Source organism: Mastomys coucha, unplaced genomic scaffold, assembly GCF_008632895.1.
Source record: "Mastomys coucha isolate ucsf_1 unplaced genomic scaffold, UCSF_Mcou_1 pScaffold22, whole genome shotgun sequence".
NCBI classification, from domain to species: Eukaryota; Metazoa; Chordata; class Mammalia; order Rodentia; family Muridae; genus Mastomys; species Mastomys coucha.
The window spans coordinates 108,408,100-108,433,028 of NW_022196905.1; the positions used below are offsets into that span (position 1 = coordinate 108,408,100).

The 24,929-nt window shown below is 51.3% G+C and overlaps 1 protein-coding gene across 2 annotated transcripts; it reads right to left on the bottom strand.

The window, feature by feature from the left end:
- Positions 1 to 24,666, bottom strand: Cabp1 (calcium binding protein 1). Of its 2 annotated transcripts, none has more exons than XM_031337546.1 (6): positions 23,944 to 24,666; positions 7,028 to 7,058; positions 6,124 to 6,267; positions 4,089 to 4,198; positions 3,754 to 3,901; positions 1 to 443 (listed from the first exon to the last, which is right to left on the bottom strand). In XM_031337546.1, the coding sequence occupies exons 1-6, from the start codon at positions 24,535 to 24,537 to the stop codon at positions 418 to 420; spliced, it is 1,053 nt and encodes a 350-aa protein (XP_031193406.1). In that variant the 5' UTR covers positions 24,538 to 24,666; the 3' UTR covers positions 1 to 417. The 2 variants fall into 2 exon arrangements, with proteins under 2 accessions (XP_031193406.1, XP_031193407.1); XM_031337547.1 differs by lacking the exon at positions 23,944 to 24,666 and adding an exon at positions 11,167 to 11,346 and having other exon boundaries at positions 10 to 443.
- Positions 24,667 to 24,929: the final 263 nt, after the last annotated feature.

The following is a 24,929-nucleotide window of genomic DNA, read 5'->3' on the forward strand; positions in this document are numbered from 1 at the left end:
TTTTTTTATTGGTTCTGAGATCAAAGGGCTAGGCGAGCTGGGACGGGCATCAGGAAGGAGGGCGCTGAAAGGCTCGGCCCCCGGGGGCACACATGCTGTGTGGGGTCTGCTAGTGGGCTCCCTGGCCCACCCAGCCAGCAAAGGCTGGGCACATGGCACTTAGCGCCTTGCATGTCCTCTACCGGCTTGGCACTGTGGCCTTCTCGCCGACAGGCGCCCCCTTTTCCAGTTGCAGGAGTTGTGAGTCTTTCACAGTGCGGAGGGGTGGGGGTCCGGGGTGGGCACCTCCCCGGGGTGCAGGCAGGCCCCATCCGCCAGTACATCCTGGGCTCTCAGCAGCTACTGCGGGGTGAGGCGAGCTCAGCTCTTCTCCCCGCCTGTGGGAGTTGGCAGACCTGGAGGAGCCCCTCGGTGGCCTCAGCGAGACATCATCCGGACAAACTCTGGGAGGGGACAGGAGCGGGTGGAGACAGTGGCAATCAGAACCAGCAAAGGACACTGTGGCCGGGGGCCCTCCTCATCACCCCTGCTTCGAGGCTGTGCTGTCCCCCACCTCCACACTCCATCTTTGTAAGGCAGCTCTGGGAGCTTCCGGTCTGCAAGTCTGACCCTGCAGACATCCCCACAGCTCCTCCCTAGTGTGGCGGCCTCACAGCCTCACAGTACTCCCTACATCGGATCCAGCCTGACAATTCCAGCGCAGTCCCCTGGGTATATCACAGTTTTATGGGTTTTTTGTTTGTTTGTTTGGTTGGTTGGTTGGTTGGTTGGTTGAGTTTTTGTTTGTTTTGTTTTGTTTTTTACAAAGGAACATCTTGGCTTCTCTGTATACAGGGTTTCTCTGTATAGCCCTGGCTGTCCTGGAACTCACTCTGTAGACCAGGCTGGCCTTGAACTCAGAAATCCACCTGCCTCTGCCTCCCAAGCGCTGGGATCAAAGGCTTGCGGCTTGACATATACCTTCAACTCGCTGGGATAAATACCCCTCTTTTTTTTTTTTTTTTTTTTTTTTTTTTTTTTTTTTTTTTTTTTTTAATGTATGTGAGTACACTGTAGCTATCTTCAGCCACACCAGAAGAGGGCGTCAGATCCCATTACAGTTGGTTGTGAACCACCATGTGGTTGCTGGGATTTGAACTCAGGACCTCTGGAAGAGCAGTCAGTGCTCTTAACTGCAGAGCCATCCCTCCAGCCCCTATCTTTATTTTTAATTGCGAGTGTGTGTGCATATGCAGTGGGTGCATGTGTGTTGTGAGGGCAAAGGAGGCCATGAGGTGCCCTGGAGTTGGAGTTACAGGCACCTGTTGGGCATGGAATGTGCATGTTGACAACCTGGACCCTCTGCCAGGGCAGCAGGTGCTGTTAATCCCCGAGCATCCCCTTAGCAGAGTTTTTAGATCTGACTATAGAGGCTCCTCTCCACCCAGTGTCACTCTCTCTTCCCTTGACCTCCGGACCCCTGTGTTCTGGGCACAGGCCAACACGTACTCATCTTGGCTTTCCACCCAGAAGGCAAGTTCCTAGAGTATAAGATGAATGTTACTTTTCCCTTGCGTCTCCCACAGTGTGGAGAACGGGGCCATGCACAGCTGACTCCAGCCTAGGTCTGCATCCCAACTCTGCTTTCCAACAGTTAGGCAATCACGTTTGGCCTGAGACAGCGTCCCTTGGTGTCCTGGAACCCTCTGTGTAGATCAGGTTGGCCTTGAGCTCACAAAGACCCACATCCTTCTGCCTCCCTGGTGTTGGGATCTAAGGTGTGTGCCACTGTGCCCGACTTTTAGGCAATTTTGAGCTTTGTTACGAAGTGAGCCTCGATTTTCTCATGTTTAATATGAGGTCATGGAAGTACAGACTATAGCACCGTGAGAACAAAGAGGCATACATATAAAGCTACTTATGACAAGCACACGGCACACGTAGAATAAAGGATTGCCAGGACTTTTATGGATTCCTTTAAAACATGCCTGTTGATTAGGCAGGTGTGTTGGCTCACATATATAATCCCAACACTCAGGAGGCAGAGGCAGGTAGATCTCTGATCCTGAGGCCAGCCTCGTCTATACCAGTGGTTCTCAGCCTTCCTAATGTTTCAATCCTGCAATACAGTTCCTCATGGTCTGATGATCCCCAATCCTAAAATTATTTTTTTTTTAAAGATTTATTTATTTTATGTGAGTACACTGCTGCTGTCTTCAGACACACCAGAAGAGCGCATCTGATCTCATCACAGATGGTTGTGAGCCACCATGTGGTTGCTGGGAATTGAACTCAGGACCTCTGGAAGAGCAGTCACTGCTCTTAACCGCTGGGCCATCTCTCCAGCACCCTAAAATTATTTTTGTTGCTACTTTATAACTGTAATTTTGCTACTGTGATGAATTGTAATGTAAATATCTGATATTTATATTACATTATATCTGAAATCCTGATATGCAGGATTTCTGATGTTCAACCCCTTTGAAAGGATCGTGGGACCTCCCAGGCTGAGAACCTCTGGTCTACATGAGAGTTCCAGGCCAACTAGACTACAGAGTGAAACCCTATCTCAAAAAGGAAGAAAGAAAGCTGTCAAGTGAATCTTATCTGTGTGTGAGGTGTTTATTGTGTAGGAAATGTTTAGATAAAGAACAAGTTACTCTTCTCTCAAACTTCAGAGTCAATCAGGGCAGCCATTGGGTAACAGGGTGGGGAACAAGGATGGACCTGAAGTGATATGGAGGTCAGAAAAGAGGAGGCTCAGTCTGCAGAAGAGGGAGGGGTGGGGAAGGAGTCTACTACTGGGTCTTGGAAAATAAGTAGAGTTTCACTCAAGGGTGGGCAAGATGGCTCAGGAGGTAAAGGTGATTGCTGCAAGTTTGATCCCCAGGACTCATTTGACAGAAGAAAAGAACCACCTCCTGCAGGTTGTCCTCCACACTCATGCCATGAAATGTGTGTGCAAGCACACATGCTGGATAGATAGATAGATAGATAGATAGATAGATAGATAGATAGATAAAATGCAATTTAAATGATGTATCCCAAGTGTAAAAATGGCACCAGGCACAAAGGATAGCATATTCATGGGAAGGCTTCACAGGTTTTGGGCAGTTCAGAGTGAAGGAATGATAGATGCTGTGGCTGGGACAGTGAGCCATGGTCAGATGTCAGAGGCCTAAGGTCAGGAACAGCAAGAGAGGATGAACAAGGCTGAGGAACTGTGATACTCAGAGGACGGCATGAGAGGGTGAACAGCGACAGTTAGGGTAGACTGACACAAGGGTGGACGACTATATATGAATGACTGGATACAGACCAGAAGGGGAAATGACGGACGGGACAGACAGATCAGTGGCTTCAAGGAAGTGTGTGAGGATGGAAGAAAACACAGATGCATAAGGGAGAGACGTGGCTGGGAGCCCGGGTACTGAGACATACACACGGGTGGATGTATAGCTGAATGAATGGATGCAGAATAAATGGATCAACGCACAGATCAATGTTGTACTGATTGCTTTTAGAGATGGTGACAAACTGAACCTGGACAGATGAAGAAATGAACGGGTGAAAAGTATGAATGACGGACAGGTAGACGGACGCACGGACGGGGATGGGTGTGGATTGGCATATACACAGATAAGAAGGAAGAAATGTGAGGGAGTGGGGAGCGAAGCACAGAGACTTGAGTGGGATTGGTGATTTCCTAGTGTGCCTGAGCTTAGAGGGCTCCGTGGCTGGCCCACTTGGCACCTGTTTTCAAGCCCTGCCTACCTTCAAAGTCCACTCGTCCATCTCCATTGAGGTCCACATCACGGATAATTTCCTCTATGTCCCGGTGTCCCACTTGATGACCCAAGAGCTTCCTCATGGCCTCTCGAAGCTCGCTCGTACTTATCTCCCCGTCACCGTTGGTGTCAAACTAGAAAGCATGAAGGGGAGAGACCGGAAGGGAAGAGAACGCTGCATGGATGGGCGGCAGAAGGAACGCTGAGCAGGGTTCCTTTCCTATCCAAGACCCCTCCCAGGATTCAGAATCCTTTATAATCATCCCGAGGTTGGGACTCACTCAGCCCACGCACTCCTGCCTGTTATCACCCATCACTCACCTCCCGAAAGGCGTCTCTCAGTTCCTTTACACCGATCATATCTGCCGTCTCCGCCAGGAGTTTAGGGCCCATCAATTCCACAAAGTCATCAAAATCCACGTGCCCACCCACTGTGGAGCATAAAGAAGGGACTGAGCCACACTCAACTCAACCACTGCCTACCTCTCACTAAGCAGCCTCCTCGGTCTCCTCCACCTCCAGGTCCTGGGTGTGACGGAGGCCAAAGAGGTCAGACCAAAGACAAGGGGCTTGTCAGGAAACAACTCGAGGGATGGCCAGGGAGCAGGAAAGGGAAGAGTCACACAGGAGAGAGAAGCATCGGGTCACAGAGCCGGGTGAGGAATGTCAAAGATGAGGGAGCCAACATACTCTTGTAGGAAAGCGGCCAGAAGTTCTGCAGACCTGCACCACTCGCTCCAACTCCAAGCCTTAACTCAACTTCTGTGTGACTCTCAGCAGGCACCTGACTGATGGCTACAGCTTTCAATGAGGACTGACTGCTGCAGGAGGAGATCCAGAAGGCAGTCTGGAGGGGTGGGGGTGGGGGGGACCCCAGCATAGCTTTTATTTGTGTATGTGTGCATGTGCCTATGTGTATGCAAGCATATGTGCATCTATAAAGGCCAGAGGTCAATGTCAGGCACGTTTGTTCCTTCATTGCTCTCCCTCCACCTTACTGTTTGAGGCCGGTTCTCTCACTACCTGAAAGCTCACTAATTCAGCTCCAGTAGTAGGTCACCAAGCCCTACCTTTCTCCACCCTCCACCCCGACTCCCAGTGCTGGAATCACAGGCACATACTGTCACTTGGCTTTCTCCTAGCCACCACCGCCACCATCATCATCATCTTCACTGAGACAGAGCCTTATGTAGTCCAGGCTGGCCTCAAACTTGCTATGTAGCTGAGGATGAACTTATTTTTCTTTAAGATTTATTATTCTATTTTATGTGTGTGGGTTTTTTACCTACACGTATGTCTGTGCACCACATGTATGCCTGGTGCCCACAAAGCCAGAAGGAGGGGGTCAGATCATCCTGGAGTTTTAAGTGTCCATGTGGGTGCTGGGACTCTCAGACTTGAGTCCTCTGGAAGAGTAGCCATCGCCCTTAAATGGGGAACCATCACTCCAGCCCTCATCTAGAACTTCATCTCCATCTGCCCCTCCATCTCCCATGTGCCTGTGTGATCTCAGCACAGGGGGTGGGGGGTATGGTGGAGACAGGAGAATCCCTAGGGTTTGCTGACTAACCTCTCTAGCCAAATCAGTGAGCTGCAGGCATGTGCCACAAAGCCTGATTTATGCATCCCTAAGGACCAAACCCAGCACTTTAAGCATGCTACTAGAACAGCATCCTACCAACTAAGCTGTATCCTATCTCCACACTAACTCCTTGAGTCAGCTTACACTCCAGGGCCCCTGCAGCAGCTAGTATGAGTCTATCCTGTGTGGGACCCCCTTCCCTTCCCTTCCGTTCCCTTCCCTCCCCTCCCCTTCCTCCCTCCCCTTCCCTCCCTTTTCCATTTCCCTGTTCCCCCCTGTACTTTCCCTCCCTTATGTGACAAATACCTCAAAGCCAGATCTCTGTTTCTGTAGAACCCAGATAAAGACACAGGGACCTTGTAATACCCACAGCATCCTCTTACTTCTTCTTTCTTTTCTTTTTTTAAAGATTCACTTAATTATTTCATGAATATGAGTACATTGTCGCTGTTCTCAGACACCCCAGAAGAGGGCATCGGATCCCACCACAAATGGCTGTGAGCCACCATGTGGTTGCTGGGAATTGAACTCAGGACCTCCGGAAGAGCAGTCAGTGCTCTCAACCACCGAGACATCCCTCCGGAGCACCCCTCTTCCTTCTTACTGCAAGCCCAGTTTTAGGCTGTTGCTCATCTAATGCCCTAACTTACTTCTATTGTCTACTTACTTCTATTGTCTCATTACAACCCCCGATTCACCCAGGAGGACACCGAGCGAGACACAAAAACTGTTCCCTGGGCCCGCGTGACCGGAAGGGCTGAAGCCGCGACTCACGGTTCATGTTGATCTGCTGGGACAGCTCAATGAGCTCCATCTCAGTAGGCATGTAGCCCATGGTGCGCATGCAGTTCCCCAGGTCCCGGCAGTTAATGTAACCATCCTTGTCCTTGTCAAACTCTCGGAAGGCCTCTCGGAGCTCTGGGGAAGGGAGCAGGGGCAGATGTGGTCGGAGATGGGACCCAAAGAACAGTTAAAGCAATGGTAGCCAGGGCCAGCTCAGAGAGGTAGATCCTAGAGTTCTCTAGATCCTCTGGCTCTGACCAAGGCTCTCGACAAAAAAAAAAAAAAAAAAAAAAAAATCCCTGCTTTGTGCTAGGGACCGTTCCAAGCTGAATCTGCCTCTCCTCCTGCCCACACCCAGAGGCAGGTGGATCTTTTAAAGTTAAAGGCTAGCCGGGCAGTGGTGGTGCTCGCCTTTAATCCCAGCACCTGGGAGGCAGAGGCAGCCAGGTTTCTGAATTCCAGGCCAGCCTGGTCTACAGAGTGAGTTCCAGGACAGCCAGGGCTACACAGAGAAACCTTGTCTCCGGAAAAAGAAAAAAAAAAGTTAAAGGCTGGACTATTCTATTTAGTGAATTGCCAGACAGCCAGGAATATGTAGAGACATCCTGTCTCAAAAGAAAACAAAAACAAACAAACAAACAAACAAAAACCCATCTGGGTGTGGTGGTGCATGCCATTTTATAATAGCCCCAGCACTCGGGAGGCAGAGGCAGGTGGCTCTCTTGAGTTTGAGGCCAGCCTGGTCTACAGCCTAAACTCCAGGATAGCCAAGGCTATGCAGAGAAACCCTGTCTGGCAAAAACAAAACAAACAAACAAACAGAAAACAAAACAAAACAAACCCCACCCACACAAAAAGGGAGTTGAGAAGCCCCTTTCCCTAAGCCTGCCTTTACCTTCAATCTCCTCTGGTCGCAATGATCTGCCCTGAAACAAGAGAACATGCCATGTTAGCAGCAGCAATATGCCCATCCACTGGGGGTATCCAAGTGGCAGCAGGCAGTAGGTGGGAGGTGATGGGGGATGAGCAGAGGTCTGTCTGGACCTTGAGGGAAAAATAGGAAGCCCCCAAGTCTTAGAACCAGAAGGGCATTGATGGAGATGTCCCACACCCAATAGTCCCTGCAAACACTGGGCCACCGAAGAGCTGCTCCCTTCTCCAGACACAAGAATGAGCTGGGAACAAGGCTGCTCCAGAGGCAGAAACCTGTAAATACAATAGGGCCGGGGAAGTCACCACAGAGGGAAGAGACCACCCAGCCACACCAGCAGGAACCTGGCAGCAGAGGCCCGCACGTCATGGGAGATGGGGGTTGCTAGAAAAGGAGAGCAGGCAGAGGCCACTCAGGCAACCCCAAGAGAGGAAAAGGGGCTCAGGGTATGTGAGGAAGGGCTGGAGCTGTGTACCCAGCCCATTATAAGACTCAGCATAGGACCTGGGGGCTGCCAGTGTCCAAAAGCTGCATATTTGTAGCTTCCACAGGGCCCGTATCTCCACAGGAAGCCAAAGAAAACCTGCTTCCAGGCTTTAAAACTGCTTCCAGAGACATTTCCAAAAAACAAGTTTAGAGGAATTGTGGGGGAAGGCCCCCGATGATGATGGCCATCACCCAGGCCTGCCTGGTAGGCCTCTGATAATGATGGCCATCACTCCAGTCCTGCCCAGGAACTCCTGGTTCAGAATAGGTATGGGTGCCATGTTCCTGCTCTCTGCCTTAGGGTGGAGAGAGTATGGGGTAGGTCTGGTTACCCAAAGGAGGCTCACAGCAGGCACTGGCTCCCATTTCATTAACACAGGCACACACAGGAATGCCATAGTGAGTGTGGGCTATCTCAGCTGTGCATAAGAAGGGTGCAGGCCATGGAGCCTAAGGACAAAGGCACCTGGGTACCAGCACCCAGTCTGAGGATGGATACCAGCACCCAGTCTGAGGATCATGTCCAAAGGGAGGGGTTATGCTGATCTTCAGAATGTATGCCAGTTTGGAATGAGCAGGCTACATGCTCAGCTCCTCCCAGGCGGCATTTCCAGCCATAGGGCAAGAGTTGCTCAGAGGGAGTTTGTCTCTCTGACATGACATGACTGCAAAGATTTTCCCTTCAAAGGCTGGCCCACCGTACATAGCACAAGGGACACTCCTGCTCCCAGACAAAAATACAGTTTCCTGGACATTCCTGGGTGGCCATAAAGGCCTATTTCCATGTATTATTTCTCCAGTAAGTGATAATAATTGTACAGTCATCCTTCACTATCAGTGAGGGATTGATTCCAGAAACCCCAGGCATGCCAGCATCCAAGGATGCTCAAGTCCTTTACATAAAAATGGCATCCTGATTTGCATATGATTTACATACCTCCTCCAGTATACTTCAAATCACCTCGAGATGACTTGTTCTATTTATGCGATGCAAATACTATGCAAATAGTTGCTACATTGTATTATTTAGGAGATGAAGACAAAAAAAAAATAATTGTGCGTTTTCAGGGCAGATGCAAGGTTTTATTTTTTTTCACTGAAACATTTTTAAAGACTTATTTTTATTTGATGTGTATGAATGTTTTTCCTGCTCATGTGTATGTGCACAACCGGCATGCCTGGTGCTCTAAGAAGCCAGAAGAGGACGTCAGATCCCCCAGAATTGGAGTTACGCACAGTTGTGAACTCCAGGTGAGTTTGGGGCACTGAACTCATGCCATCTGCAAGAACAGCAAGTGCTCTTAACGTTTGGACTCTCTCTTCAGCTCCAGATGCAAGGTTTTTACAAATTTATTGTGTGGGGTGGTGTGTGTGTGTGTGTGTGTGTGTGTGTGTGTGTGTGTGTGTAGATCAGAAGACAACTTGCAGGAGTCCGTTTCTCTCCTTTCACCATGTGAGTTCCGGGGATCGAACTCAGGTCATCAGACTTAGCAGCAAGCACCTTAACTTGCTAAGCCATCTCGCCAGGTTCAGATGCCCTTTTTTGTTGTTGTTTTAGTTTTTCGAGACGTGGTGGTTTCTTTACGTAGCCCTGGCTGTCCTGGAACTCACTCTGTAGACCAGGCTGGCCTCGAACTCAGAAATTCGCCTGCCTCTGCTTCCCAAGTGCTGGGATTAAAGGTGTGGGCCACCACTGCCTGGCAGCCAGTTTTTAAAATATTACTTTTTGATCCACTGTTGCTTGAATCGTCAAAGGTGGGGACGCAAGGAAAAGGGGAACAGACTGTGTGCATGTGTACACAAGTGTGTAAAGTACACTCAGTGGGGCCAGCTATGTACCTAGAGTTAGTACTTTCCGGCCCCCAGCCCCTGAGCGGCTTGCTGCTCTGCAGGTCTGGGAAGGATGTGCACTCCGCAGACCCTCACCACAGACCTGACCACTCGTGTTCCCAGATTCTGAAGAGAGGCAAAACAAGGCACCACTCCACAGTGAGCCTGCAACAGCAGCCCTGGTGGCTGGTCCCAGGGTCACCCTCTGACCCCTAGCTAGCTAGCCCCATGCAGGTCTGTGGGGGAACATGTGTTCTGGAGTAGTTAGGCTAATACACTGTTATATGTACCTTTCCTGGGGTTGGGGAGAGGGCAGGCAGCCTTGAGAGTGTGCATGTTTTCTTCCCAGTTTGTGCAGTTAGGAGATGCCCTTGGAACCTAGCGTCAGACAGACCCAGGCTTAAAGCTTGCAGCCGCGGCCTCCATGCGGAAGGACAGTCGTTCCTGCTTCTGAAGCTGAAATGTGGCTGAATGCCAATATGTACCTCATAGGGACTTTTCGTGCATACCTCAAAACATCTATTTAGCATGTGAAATTAAATCAGTGTGATCTTCAAATACTTGTATTCATAACAGCCTCATGGCCCCGCTTCCCAGTGACAACTCAAGACACCTGTGGGAAGCTGTTCAGTTCAGTTGCCACTAGCCACCCATAGCTATGTATATTTGAATTGGAGGGCTGGGGTATATAGTTCAGGATAGTACCCATGCTTAGCATATTCAAGACACCCCCCCCCCAAACTCAGCCCTCAGCCAAAACAGAATTGTTTTGTGGCTTTGGTTTTTCCAGACAGGGTTTCTCTGTGTAGCCCTGGCTGTCCTGGAATTCACTCTGGCTGGAATAGACCAGGCTGGCCTCGAACTCAGAAATCTGCTTGCCTCTGCCTCTAAGTGCTGGGACTAAAGGCGTGCGCCACTACTGCCTGGCCACCTTTTTTTTTTTTTTTTTAATTATTTTTTAAATTATGGGTTGTGCTTGTATGAGCACATGAGTGAAGGTCCCCTCGGGGCCAGAAGATGGCAGTAGATCTCCATGGTGCTGGAGTCAGAGTCAAATGTGAGCTACCTGATATGGGTACTGGGAACTGAACCCAGGTCCCCTGAAAGAGCAGTACCACTGAGCCACCTGGCCAGCCCATCCCTTGCCCCATCCACTTATGTTTTAAGGCAAGGCCTCTCTCCCTGGGGCCTGAGGTTCCCTGGTTCTGGGCTGGCCAGTGAGCCTCAGGGATCTTCCTATCTCTGACTCCTTAGCACTAGGATTACAAGCACCTGTCACCATCTCCAGCTTTCTAGAGGGTGTTGGGAGCTAAACTCAGATCCTTCATCAAATACTATCTCTCCAGCCTCTGATTTTATTATTTCATTTTTAAAACTTTTTTAAAAAGATTTATTTTATTTTGTATGTGTACGAGTGTTTTGTCTGCATGGTTGTATATGTATGACAGGCATGCCTGGTATCTATGGAGGTCAAAAGATGGCATCGGAACCCTGCCCCGGGACTGGAGTCACAAATGGTTGTTAGCCACCAAGCATGTGCTAGGAGGCAAACACAGGTCCTTTACAAGAACAGCCAGTGCTCTTAACTAGTAAGCGTCTCTCCAGTCCCCTGCTGGTTGATACAGACTCACTTTGGAGCCATGAGTGGGAAACTTCAAGAATCAGATTCACAAGTTGGGGGACTGAGAAGAGGGGTTGCTATGTTACAAAAACCCCTTTTCTTCCCAGCACCTCCTCATGCCATGTGAAACCAGGTTCAACTGGCTGCATCCAGTCAACTTACGTACAGGTTGTCTGTTCTCAGCAAAACCCTTTCGGAGAAAAATGCAGGCTGGACCCAGCAGGTTGTGCATGACAGCACAGTTCTGGGCCAGCATCATGAGTGGTCCAGGGAGCTCGCCACCATCTGCCATCCCATCCTCGTTTGTCTGCACTGCCATGTAGCTGGTCTTCTCCTCCTGGCGCATCTTCAGCCAACACCAAGCAAATAAAAAGAGAGGTGAGATGTCACCTCCCTGTCCACCTGGGCCCTCCCAGCCCCAGCCTGGCTGTTGATTCTGGAAGATCCTTGAGAGTCACGTGATGATGTTCTGCTTTAACACGTACAAGGGTGAATATCTAATTAATCCAACAGATGGAGACTCCAATCTTTGGCTGAAGTGTCCCATGGAGAGCTAGATATGATTCTTGAAGTAGGCTGTGTGCACGTGCAAACACACACACACACACACACACACACACCACATGTATACACAGAATCACACACTCATGTGCATGACATTCAGGGTGAAGCAGAGGGAGAGGCATCCTAACTGAGGAGTGTCACACAGAACCATGTCCTTTCCCTAAATGTCCCCAGTGACCCAACTCAACCCTGGAACCTACATCCTGCCTCCCAGTCTTCTCAGACTCAGGCCCTGCCCTAGCTGGATACCCCCTCCCCCACTCCCACCCGAAGAGCTGTGCAGAGGCCAGTCGGGTGATGCAGAGAACAACTGGAGGTCACACACTGATGTCATTGCTGTCAAATAGGGCAGGTGAGTGCTGGGAGGGGAAAGGGGGGGCAAATGGACACTGTGTGCTCGCTCTAAATGGGCGGCACTACTCAGTACACACTAGCCCACAGGTGCCAAATCCGGTTCAAAAAGCATCAGCGGGTCAGACAAGACCCACCTTTACCCAGGCTCCCCACCTGTTCGTGCCGGCCTACTTGGGCCGCACTTCCAGCAATTTTCCTTTCCTACCTGCCCTCTTTCCCTGGCTCCATGCCCAGGCTGGCCTCCTTGAGCTCTAGAGGCTGAGGCAGGGGCCTTGCCATCTGACCAAATATAGCTGTGCTCTCAGGCCCCAGACAGCCTGAAGATTCCCACACAGTTATAAAAAGTCAGCATCGCCCAACAGACCTTCCCCATAGGATAGCAGCACTATTCCAGACACAACATGCTGCTGGACCCAGGCCTCCCAGAATTCCCAGTGCCTCTCCAGGTCCAGCACTGTACCCTGCAAGGGGCAGCCTCTCTTCTGTGTGGGAGCCTGCAGCAGAACTTTCCCAAGGATAGCAGGATAGTTGGACTCCCAAGAGAGCTGTCTGTGTGAGACACACAGAACTATATACCTGCCACTCTAAGGAGCCCTCTTCCAACTAGCTGCCTTTAGCTAAGCACACACACAGGTATGGACAGGGGCAGCCTGAACTCTCATGCTTCTCTACAATCCTTGGGGTTGGGGGTGGGGGATGGTCTGTCCATGGAGACTCGATTCCAACCTCTTCCAAAAGCCTAAGCCAACTTCCAGACCTAGAGGGGGAGGAACAGTATTTGAGTCCCTCAAAGGAGACAGTGGCTTAGACTAAGGCTCAAGGGTCAGTTGTAAGAAATCTCTGAACATGAGGGATGTCCACAGACCAAGGCTCATTCTAGTTTGAATCTCTGTTCCACTTACACCTCTGAACCTATGCTAGAAATGGCAAAGACCAGAGTTCTCTTCCCTCTGCGAAGGGGTCCGCAAGAATCCCAGGACTGGATGGAGGACTAGCTCCAAGAAGTAATCTTATTGGAAATGTTTTGTGGAAAAGCAGACTCTCACATGTGTTGGCTCAGGAGAGGCACAGACCGAGGAGGAGGAGGCAGCAGGTGGCACAGAATCCTCAGAGTGTTTAGTGTGCTGGCTCTGGACACCATCTTGGGAAAAGCTCTGGATCTGCCACTTGCTCTCTGTGTGACCTTGTGTAGCTCCCTTCACCCCTCTGTGCCCCAGCATCCTCCATATTCTTGGGGGTAACCATCTGTATCCGCAAGACTCCTGTGAGCCAATGAATAAGCTAAAGGCCTATAGATCACTTTGCATAGCGTTTAGAACACATTAAGAGCCAAATAAATGAAGTTGCCGTAGTTACGGCAATGATGCAGACAATGATGTTGGTAGAGCAAGTTAAGAGATGTTGGGAGCCAGAAGGCATTTACTTCTGGCTCCAGGAGAAGTGGGGGAACATCTGCCAATCAGCAAAGAAATGAGAAGGATGAAGAGGAATTTGCTCCCACAAAGAATAAGCCAGTGGCAGCTGGGAATTTCCACTGCATCTCGAGCATAACTCTGCCTGGCACCAAGTTGCCCCAGGAGACAGCCGTTCTTCCCTAGCCAGCAATGATGGCACCTGACAGGCTGGTCCTGCCCAGCTCAGGGCCGGAAGCAGGCTACCTATCGCCATGTCTATTTTCCCAGCTTCCACTCAAGGAGCCAAGCCAGGGGCCAGGAATGCCTGGCCTGGAACCAGGAGAGGCCAGAGTAATAGAGAATAACATGACCTCTGGCTCTCTAACAATACAAGCTTCCCCAGGGCACGCAGGTCAAACCTCCCTGTCTGCTCATGCTCAAGGAGAACGTGAAGAGATAGGAGAAGGCATGCTGCTCTACAGGGTAGGGAGTTGAACTAGACAATCTCGAAGGTTATATTTTGGAATTTACGAATAACATTTCTGGCAGTGGGAGAAAGAAAAAGCATGCATAGAATACCAGCCCTGAGTTTACACAGTGCAGGCTCCAAATCCCCAGCTCTGCTTGCTAGCGACCGAATGACCTCGGGAATCCTTATCTCTGGGCCCAGCTCCCTCCTCTACGAACTAGCCAAGAGAAGTATTCAGAAGGAGAGAGGGAGTGAAATGGCAGATGTCTGGTATGTTGTAAATAATCCAAAAGAAGAAATGATTCCTAAGAGGTATGATCATGTCTCCAGGGGACTCGGAACCTTGCCAGCTGCACTGTGGCTCAGTGCTAGGGGCACAGGGCTCAACGTATATGAAGCTCTGGGTAATAAAGTCTACCTGGGTGTGATGACTCAAGTCTATACTATATTTCTAATATGCAGCAGCTAAGGCAGGAGGGTCAGCCTGGGCTATAAACTGAAGCCTCATCTCAAACGCTGTGGTAACATCGCCAATCTCTTCCAATTTTCTACTCCATCCTTTATCTCGGATGATAGTGGGCATCCTAACACGTGTCTGGTACTCTACATCTGGCACTGTGCACAGCACACGATCATTTTGAAAGTTTAATACTAGGGGCTGGGTGTGGTGATACACACACCTTTGATCCTGGTACTTTGGAGGTAGAGGCAGGAAATCTATGTGTTTGAGGCCAGTCTGATCTACATAGTGAATTCCAGGCCAGTCACAGCTATACGGTAAAAACTTGTCTCAAAACAAAACAAAAACGAAATCAGAGAGGAGAAAAGAAAAAAACTTAAGTATCATGAGCTAGCTCATACATGTAATCCCAATACTCAAGGTCCAGGTTTCAGAGTAAGCCTTTGTTTCTAGTAAACAGAACAGAACAAACAGACAGACAAGCAAGAGGTATATATCAGGACTGGGCAGTGTGTAAAGCTCTGAGTTTTATCCCCATTGATACACAGTGTACGTAGGCATTAGCACTCCCAACTGATGGGCATAGGAACTAAGTCTTGGAAAGTTAAGTAATTTGTTCAAGATCACATGGCTGGAAAAAGGAGCCCTGTGTGGTCTGACTTAAGCAGAAGGGAAGAGGTTAGGAGACAGAGGAAAGGACTTGTTCTTTGGATTCATATCCCTCTGTGTTGACATTTGCCTGTGACCCTCTAATTCAGATCAGCTTCTGCTTCCCCAAATTACCTCCCAGGCAGAAGGCTCCCCTAAGGGAATGGCAGACTCTGAGGCACAATGGAAATGTCATTGCCCCAAGCTGCCCAAGGAACGACCGAAGATTAAAATGGAATTTGATGTGAGCAGCTTAACTGAATGAGGAAGGCGGCAACAGGGCTAAAAAGCCCCAAGTGTCCTAAATTGAGAGGTCAGAAACCTAATGGGGAAGATGAGGTGGGACCTGAGTGAAGGCTCCACCAGCCAATCCAAGACCTTTGGTGAGTCATCTGACCCTCCAATCCTCCCACCCCTTCAATTGGCAATCACATTTCTTATTTAGCAAATGAAAACACTGGAGGCAAAAATCTTTATCAGTCTCCGACCTGACTCCCAGCCAGCCAGCAGTATACACAGAGCACGCAGAGCCCAAGCTAACACACTGTAGGCACAAACCAGAACTTCCTGGAGACACCCAAGGGAGGGAACACTCGTCTTCTCAAAGGAATTCTTTCAAAAGAAGTCCTAGCGTACAAGCAGTAAATCCACCCTGGAAAGCGATGTGTACAATCCTGACCCACATATCTCTTGGGCACTGTGGTTCTCAAAAGAAGCCATCCTGGGTTCTAAGATGGAACGATCCTGACTCCCACGCCTGACTCAAGAGTTATTGTAAATATAATCGAAGGAGGAAATTTCCTTGGTTAATATGGTTCCTTCAAAACTTAGGTCAGTGGTTCTCAACCTGTAGGTCACAACCCCTTTGGCAAACTTCTATCTCTGTGACTGTTCACATCACAATTCATAACAGTAGCAACATTACAGTTAAGGAGTACCAACAAAAATAATGTTGGGGGGGGGGCACCACAACATGAGGAACTGTTTTAAAGGGCTGCAGCATTAGGAAGGTTGGGAACCACTGGCTGAGAGATTACCAATGAGGAGCACAGACCCTCTGAGCCCTGGGGCCTGCTCCTGAAGGGTCTCCGATTCTTTAGATTCTACACTGACATCCTAAGAATCCACATTTTTGATGTTACAGCCCTGAAGCCCCAAAGTCACATGATTTCTCCTTTACCTCTTTCGTGAATCCCAAATACGGCCTTCCGGGACCCCATGACCTCCCATCTGCAACCCCAGGCACCTTTAAGCCCTAACTTTATTTAGCTCAGAGCCTGCCTAGAACATAAGAATCTGCTAATGGAGGGTGTCTTGAAGTCGGAACAGGGACACAGTTTTGGGCAGACACCCTGGGAAGGGTACAGAGCATCAGATGCCCACCCACTTCATCCCCTCTGGGGTAGGCAGCAAGATGCCCCCAACCCCATTTCCAAGACTTGGGGGCTCCAAAAACATACCTTTCTCGAGAGGCTTCTTAGTGGCGACTTGACGCAGTTGCCCATCCTACGCTGACACAGCCTCTTTAGTGATCTCTGGGTCCATGAAGGAGGCTCCTGGGGGGCAGCCAGAAGACCTCAGTCTGGGTCACTGCCAACCCCAGCGACTCTCTCTGCCTGCGCCTCTCTTCCTCCAGGACAGAGCTGAGCTGGAGCGCGCGTGCTCCCCTGCCTGCCTGCCTGCTCCTGCTGACTTCTTTTTTCCTGGTGGTTTGTATGTGCGTTTGTGTGTCTAGGTTTAACTTTCTGGTCAGTTTCTTAAGGAGCCAAAGGCAGAAGGAAAAAGTGCATAGCACCGGGAAAAAATCCCCTGGAGAGTAGATCACAGAGAGCATTGGCGCTGGGAAGCCTTTCGGATCATCAACATCAGATTAGAGCATTAGAGCTGAATCCATTCTCTGTCTCTTCCCTTCCCTCAGCCCCTCCTTCCTATGCTACCAAATATGCAGGGAGATTGCCTTGGGGAGGGGGACCCAAGGTGGCAGCTGCAGCTGGGAATTAGGCCAGCGGATCCAGAAGGGGAAAGCTGGCTAGTTTGGGCCCCCAAAGCTAGGGTGCCTCACAGCCTGCAAAGCTTGCCGCGCGCATGCGCGGGTGAATATATACATATATATATGCTCACACACACACATACACACACACACAGACCACACTAACCACATACATGCGTGCACACACAGGACCCCAGGGAGATTTAAGCCTCCTCTGAAGAGCACTGAGCCGGATGAGCATGCCTCATCAGCCACTGGCAATTCCAGCTGGCTGGACAGCAAGGTAGTTCTCAGTTGAGGGCCTGGGAGATCTTGTGACGTCTCTATTACGCTCCATTTTTTACACTTGCCTCATCGTTGACATGGAATGAGGCTCCAGGGCTGGCAGCCCAGCTGAACCCACAGCTGTCATCTGCTTCTTCCTTATGTTCCCTCTGCCACAGAAAGGCTCCCTGACCCTTGGGAAGCCAAGCGATGGCCTTGAGGGGGGCAGAATGAAGGCGGCATTGGCCCAGAGGAAGTGGCCAAGGTCTCTGGTCCTTCTCATCCTCTGCCCTATCCTGACCGAGGGTCTTTCATTGGCTTCGTTGGAGTGCAGAAGAGGGAGGCTGCCTTTTAAAAATGGTCCTCGAAGTCCCACAGTTGGAACTTTACAGATGACTGGATGTTCCTTGTCCCTCCAAATTCTTGCTTTGGCAAGAGAATTCTCCTGCCTCAGATGTCCTGGTTTGAGCGCGGCAATGGTAGGCGGGTACCCAAAGAAGCATTCCTGTTTCCGTGCGGCCAGCTTTTCCCCAGCAGGGGGCGCCAGAGATAGATCAGGAAATCGACCCACTCCCTGGACCCTAATGCTATAGCAGACGCCGGCCCAGACTGCTTCCTCTCCCAGGGACTTTTGTCCATTGGGGTGTCTGGTCAGAAATCTCATTAGGGAGATGGCTGGGTGCCTTGTCCAGAGGGTGGCACAGACTTCCTCCTAATAGGCTAAAAAGGAGGTCGCTGGCTGGTTCACTGTGGCCGTGGTGCTGTTTGTCGCCGCAGACCAGGGAACAGTTTAGCCAAAGCAGTTTCTTGATGCCTTGTTTGGGCTATACTCCTGGAGGAAGGGAAACGGGGAAAGGACACTCCCCGAGCACAAAAGGAGGAGCCTGGGTGGGAACCGCTAAAGGGCAGGAGAGAGGTTAAAGGTGCAGGAGAGCTGGGGAGGGGCGGACAGCTAACGGAAATGCAAAGCAGCCAAGGAGGAAGCACTCGGCTGGTCCAGGAGTCTGGGTCAGTGGCCTCTGATGAATGGGGAAGGATCTAGGGTCTAAGGTTGAGCCCCGGTTCTGCCTGTGATCGCCTTCCATTCCTGAGCTTCAGTTTCCTCCGTTAGAAAATGGGACTTTCCCTGTCTGGCTAATGCGGCGCATACAGGAAAGCCTGTGGTACATAATAGGCGCTGATAAGTAATTATTCAAGTGGAAGAAGGAAGTATCGTTTGCCCGGCATTTATGTGCCGGGTGCTGTGCGTGGCTCTGGGAACAATAACGAGGAATAACAACAACGGGTGTTTGCATCCTCGCAGGTGGGCAAGAGATAGCGAGGAGCACAATTATTTAACTATATTTCAGACAAAAGCTAAGAAAGAGAAACACCGAAACGGCTGGAACCTGCCCTGAAATCCCTGATACAGTGGGTGTAGGCGGCCGAGTGCAGAGACGGTCTACTCTCTGACCTATAGCTGGCATTAAGACCCACTGAGAATGGCTCGGGAAATGCTTGAGTGGTTTTGTGCGCTTGCTCTTCTTTGCAGAGGACCGGGGTTTGGTTCCCAGCACCCGCAGGGCTGCTCACAACCTTTTTTTGTAACTCCAGTTCCAGAGGATCTAATGTACCTCTTCTGAGCTCTGAAGGAACCAGGCACACACGTGATACACATACAAACAGGATAAAAAAACACTCATACACATAAAATAAAAATAAGTAAGTCTTTAAAAAGAACAGTATGAAAGACTACGTACCGAGGCAAGGATGCCGATTCAGACCGATTGCGAATGGATCTGATTCGCTTTGGACTTCTGGAGCTTGTCTCTTAGATTACTAAGAGCACCTCCTTTGGGTTTTTATGGGTGGTTAACGAAACAATACTCACAAAAGGCCCCTCCCAGTGTCTGGCACTTAAAACCTGTCCCCTTCCTCTGCCTGGCACTGGTCTTAAAGGGCTAGACGCAGCATGCATGCAACCAGTTATTCAGTCCTGGTGACTCCTGCCCCCTGCAGGCCAGTCTCAGATATAACAGGTACTTGTCGACCTTGGCTTTGTATGCCTCTGTCCTTGGAAACTGGAGACAGAAGACAGCAAAACCAACCAAATGCTTAAAGAAAGCCCATTCTGCGGGTCCGCAAGATTGTGCAGTGGGTCAAAGTGCTTCCTGCTGAGCCTCACAACCTGAGCTGGATTCCTGGAACCCACATGGGACCCACAAGGAGAGAATCAACTCTTGAAAACTATCTTCTGACCTACACAAATACACACATACACAGCACATACCCACACATGCACCATGCACATACACTTGCACATACATGTACACATACACACATATACACACTTGTACACATGTACACACATATATACCCACACATGCACACACTTGCACATACATGCACACATGTACACATATACACACTCGTACACATGTACACACACATATATACACACACACATGCACACACTTGCACATACATGCACACACATATACATGCACACATGCATGTACAAACACACACATGCACACACTGGTATGCCTGCCTCTGCCTCCCAACGCTGAGATTAAAGGTGTGCACTTCTACACTTGGCAAACACACATTCTAAATAAATAAACTGTAGAAAAATTCAAGGTCCATTCTGCTTTGGGGTAAGAGTGAGGTTGACATTAATGAGGCTAATGGTCAGCTAGGGATCCTGAAGGACCAGATATGGGGCTTTAGAGTTTCCTTAAACTAAACTGGGCAGTGGGTGGGAGGTTTGGCCTTCCTTTAAAAATGCAGCAAGGCTGAAGCCTGGGAGTTTCCTCTAAGAAGTGAAGAACACTTTGTGACATACACCTTTTTTTAATCCTCTGAGAGTCCCTGGGCCTCTGGAGCTGTGCTTGGATTTGGAATGGAATAATAGGATCAGGAAGGATGAGCCCACTGCTTGTCATCCCTGCTTAGGAGGATGGTTGGACTTAAGTCTTGACCAGATCCACCAGCAGCGTATGAACTTGGGTGACATCCTAGTGCTGGGACACTCAGAAAGAGAGCTGGGATACAGCATGCAGGGTGCCCTGTGGACACTTCTGATGACTCCCCGTCCTGGCCAGCCCAGTGCCACTCAGGTGACAGGTGTTACCGTTTATTTACTATGTGACCTCTGGCAGGCGCTGCCCTCTCTGGAGCTTGTGTCCTTGTTTTGAAAATGGGGAGGAGGGGTGATGACGCCAATCCTCCAAGGACAGACTCTGGTAATTTTGTCGTGTGGATTCTGGACTGAGGTTTTGAGTGCCCCTGCCGAACACTGGAAACAGCTGAAGCCAAACGCAGACATCCAAACATCCCAGATGATGCTTGTCCACTGACTCAGCCACACCTAGCATCATGATTGATGCAAACCACAAGCTGACCTTCTCTTCTCTCATCCCAGGCCTCAAAGTAAAGGCAATGGAAAAGAGCAGGTGGAGCAGGAACAGACATGCGCAGTCCTGATCTTCAAGACATGGGCTGACATGGTTGAACCGGAAGGACCCGAATCATTGGCCCATCTCCTCTATCTGTACCACAGGAACGAGGAAACCTATGAGTCACTCATTAATACTGTGATGCTTTTGTGTGTTGTGTGGACACAGGGCTGGTCCCTCCAGATCAAGAGAGATGTTTCTCTGGTACGGGACCAGAGCTGGGAGTGTTATTTGCATTATTCTCTTCTCAAGCTTTAAAGCAAGAGTAGGTGTGCTCATACCATAGTCTTCTAAGACCCTAATCCTCATATCGTGCTTACTCAAGGTTGTGTCCCATAGTCTGCCTGGGCATCTGGGTGACATGTCCTTAGCTGGGACACGTTCATTGGCATTGAGCTCTGAGCCCATTCTTTTAATTTTTTTGTAAAGGTTTATTTATTTATTATATGTAAATACACTGTAGCTGTCTTCAGACGCACCAGAAGAGAGAAGAGGGCATTAGATCTCATTACAGATGGTAGTGAGCCACCATGTGGTTGCTGGGATTTGAACTCAGGACCTTCAGAAGAGCAGTCAGTGCTCTTAACAACTGAGCCATCTCTCCAGCCCTGAGCCCACTCTTTTAAAAGGCTTCCTAGCCCGGCATGGAAGCAGCACCCCTTACCCAGCGCCTACTCTACTCAGACTGTGCTCTTTTAATGACTATTAATGAGAGCAGGCACAGGAATGCAGGATGCTCTTTAGCCAGTGCTCACTATGAACAGACCCTCGGATATCCTTAATCTCGTGTGAGCCTCAGTCTCAATTCTGGATGAAGAAACCACCCACACAGAGAGAAAATGACGCCAAGGTCACAGAGATACAAAGTGACAGAGTTGGAAGCTAGGGATCTGGTACCTTTCCCAGCAGCCATCCCACACCTCAGCCTTGAAGCCACAGTGTCTCTCTACAGGCAGCAGGGAAGTTCCCAGTCCTCATTGCAGGGGGGAGGGAGGGAGTTACTTCCCATTTCCCCAAGTGTGGTGAGTGTACCTGGATACATCTTACAAGCAGAGAAAATGCCACCTTATCATTAATCAGCCCAGCAACACCGACAAAGATGCAGCCCTGGCTTGGTGGCTTGGTGGCACACAGTGGACCAAGCTCTGTGCCTAGGCCTGCAGAGATCATTGAACTCTCCAAATTCACTGTAATTGATCTCTCTCTCTCTCTCTCTCTCTCTCTCTCTCTCTCTCTCTTCTTCCTAAATAAATAAAAGCCCCGGTGGGATACAGCAATTCACCTAAGGTTAAAAAATAAAAAGTAAAAAATTTGATAAATAAGTTAATGGTGTGAACAAAATACTCTTTGCCCTAAGTGGATCCACCTAGAACTTTCTGTCTTCAGGACCTCATTTTGCCTTCATTTAGTCTCCACCCTGTCTCTAAGAACAGAATGTTCAATCCAGGAAAGAGAGACCGAGGAAAGACTACTTTCTCCTCGTCAAAGGAGACCAGAGGCTCTGACACAACCCCCCCACCCCCCAGATGGGTTTGTTGTCCTGCTCACATGAATCCCTTAGAGGAGTCATCACCAGGAAACTCAAACTGAATGTGCTGGGTGGGGGAGGGGCAGGAGGGGAGAAAGTCTGCGGCTCAGAGGCAAGAGCTTCCAGAGGGAGGTAGTAAATATTTCATGGGACCTTCCAGCTCCTCGTGACTCAAGTGACCCTGTGACATTTCAGAACCCAGGGATGGAGAATAGTCTCCACTTAATGGCTGAGGCGTGGAAGAGGCCTTTGAAAGGCTCTGAGCTCAGACTAGGGCCTCTGCAGGCAAATGTTGCAAGCGAAGGGAGCAACGGTCCTTTCGCCAATTCACTGGCAAACTAAATAATCAGCCTGGCGACTGGGCACCTTCCAAACTGCTGGGCCAAGAGCTCCAAAACAGCCCCAAATCTTAGCTATCCCATGGCTTCTTTCCTAGTGTACCACAATGCCCCGGCAAAGTAGGTGTTCAGGAAATGCTTGGTTAACTGAGTGAATCGCAATTTCCCACTCACAACACAGCATTTGAGTGACTGCCCAGTCCAGACCCACGGATCACACTCCAAACACGCTTCGGTTCCTTGGAGCACACAAACCACTGCAGTGAGCATCTCCCTTGGCACGGAGCCAGGCTTTCTTTCTCGGAGGGACCTGCGTCCAAACCTCTACTCCTGAGCACCGCTAACAGGGCTCCCTGCAGGAACAAAGCCGCGTGCCGCTGGCCCCAGTCTCACCATCACAGCGGTCCCGTGCAACCCGAATCCACGTGCAGCTGCCTTCCTGACAGAGCCCTACCTGCATTAGCCACTGCAGAGTAGTATTTTGAAAAGAAGCGAGCAGATCTGAAGCAAAAACACACGCGGCCTCCTGATCCCGCACAGCCAGCCGGGAGCTCGAGGTGGTTATCTTTGCGCTAGATCCTACACAGAAACGCTTAGTCCTCCGTCTAAAACCATGCCAGACTACTGATTGCGCCTCTGCAGAACTGACTCCCCGAGTTCGATTCAATTACAGACTCGGAACTAGAGGAAATCTTGGCTTTGCTTGGAAGTTCACGGGTTCCTGTCTCCCCTGCGACACAATCCCACTTTGTAGCCTTGACCTGCTTGTAAATGCCCGGCTGACTGGAATCCTTGCGGGCAAAGGCGTGCGAGGAACAAAAACGAGTCACCGGCGACCTCTTAGTGGCCTTCCTGACCCTAGAAGGCACACCAACTCAGGCTTGGATTTTCTGGGTCTTATCCCACAATTGCCTAACTGCCATCCAGATGGTATCCCTGGAATACCATCTTCCTTAAAAACACTCTCAAGTTCCAGATGGAGCCGTAGCTCTGGACAGACCCTTCATGCCTGCCCAGACATCTCTTCTCTCCATTTTTCCAATCCCCTAACTTTCCCCAGACCTTTGAGGACACTCTAAGTCACGGCTAGTATAAATCATCCGCAAGCAACTCGCTGCACTCCCAGGCCCTCCCCTTTGCCGCTCAGACTCAAAGCCCTTCGCTCCTTTGGGTCGCCAAAGGCCAGAGGAGCGGATTGGCGCCTCCTGCTCCGAGCGCTGCTCAGGACCCCGGAAAATCTCCCGGAGGATTGCGGAGGTCGCTCCTGCAGGTGCGAGGCAGGCTCGGCTGAGCGGCGCCCAGGAAGAGGCCCGGAGTGTGGACAGCGCACAGGGTGCTGAATCAGACACGGGGGTGGCAGAGCGCCAGGGCCGCGGGAGGACAGGATGAGCCAAGGTGCGCCCCGACTGGGCAGAGAGAGCAGGGCCGGGGACGCGCCGCCGCCGTAGGGTCCCGAGCGCTGGTGCCCCGAGCGCGGGCGAGGGGCGCGGCCCTTACCTGGCCGAAGGCGGAGCTGAGCATGGGGCGCAGCCGGTGGAGGAACGGGTCCGCCTCGGGGGTGCCAGCCGGAGCCGGGTCCCCGCGACCCCGCGATCGCAGAGAGCCCCGTAGACCGAGCGCCGGCGACAGCCCCCGTTCCTCCCCATCGCGCCCGCGGGCCGGCGGTAGCGTCTCCCGGGGCCTGCAGTGCGCCTGGGGCAACCCACGCCGGCTCCCGCGCGCGCCCTCGTCCCGCGGCACCGGTCGGCACAGGGGCCTCCGCGAGCTGGGGTCCCCGCACGATGGAGGCGAACCGGGGCAGGGACCGGGCAGCCGGCGGCCACGCAGCCCGGGGTCCCGCGCAGAGCTGTGGCGGAGAGCCCGGCTGCCCCCGCTCGCCGCCGCCGCCTTGAGCAGCGACGTCTTGGACTCGCTCTTGGCTATGTGCGAGCTCATAGCGGCGGGGCCCGCGCTCGCATGGCCCGGCGGGGGTGGCGCGGGGCCCCCTGAGGGCAGGGAGCGGGGCGCCCGGCGGGAGCCAAGCCCGAGAACGCGCTGCAGGCGGGCGCCGTCCCCTGGCCGCTTAAATGCGGCCCCGTCGCCGCCGCCCATGTGACAGCGCAGCCTCTGCGCCCGGAGCCTCGAGCTCCCGGCGGCCGGCGCTGCAGATCTTGGGGGGGCAGCTAGCTGTCCCCCGAGAGCCCACCCCCGGCTCTCCCGCGGCCCAGGTGCCGCCGCGCCCCGCCCCTCGCCCCGCCCCGCGCTCGGGGAGTCCCGCTTCCGGGCGCCTCTGGTGGCCGAGGGGGCGCTGCGGCACTGAATATGAGCACGAGGGAAGGGGCTGGCTAACCTCCCCCAAAGAGACTGGCGGAGCCCCTTAGCATCACGCCCGGAGGATCTCTCGGTGCCCGGGATCGGCCGGTGGCCCCCAAAGTCAAGCAAGGGTGCACTTTCCAGAGCGAACAACTTTGGCAATAAGACCAAAGGGGTGCAGGACGCTAGAG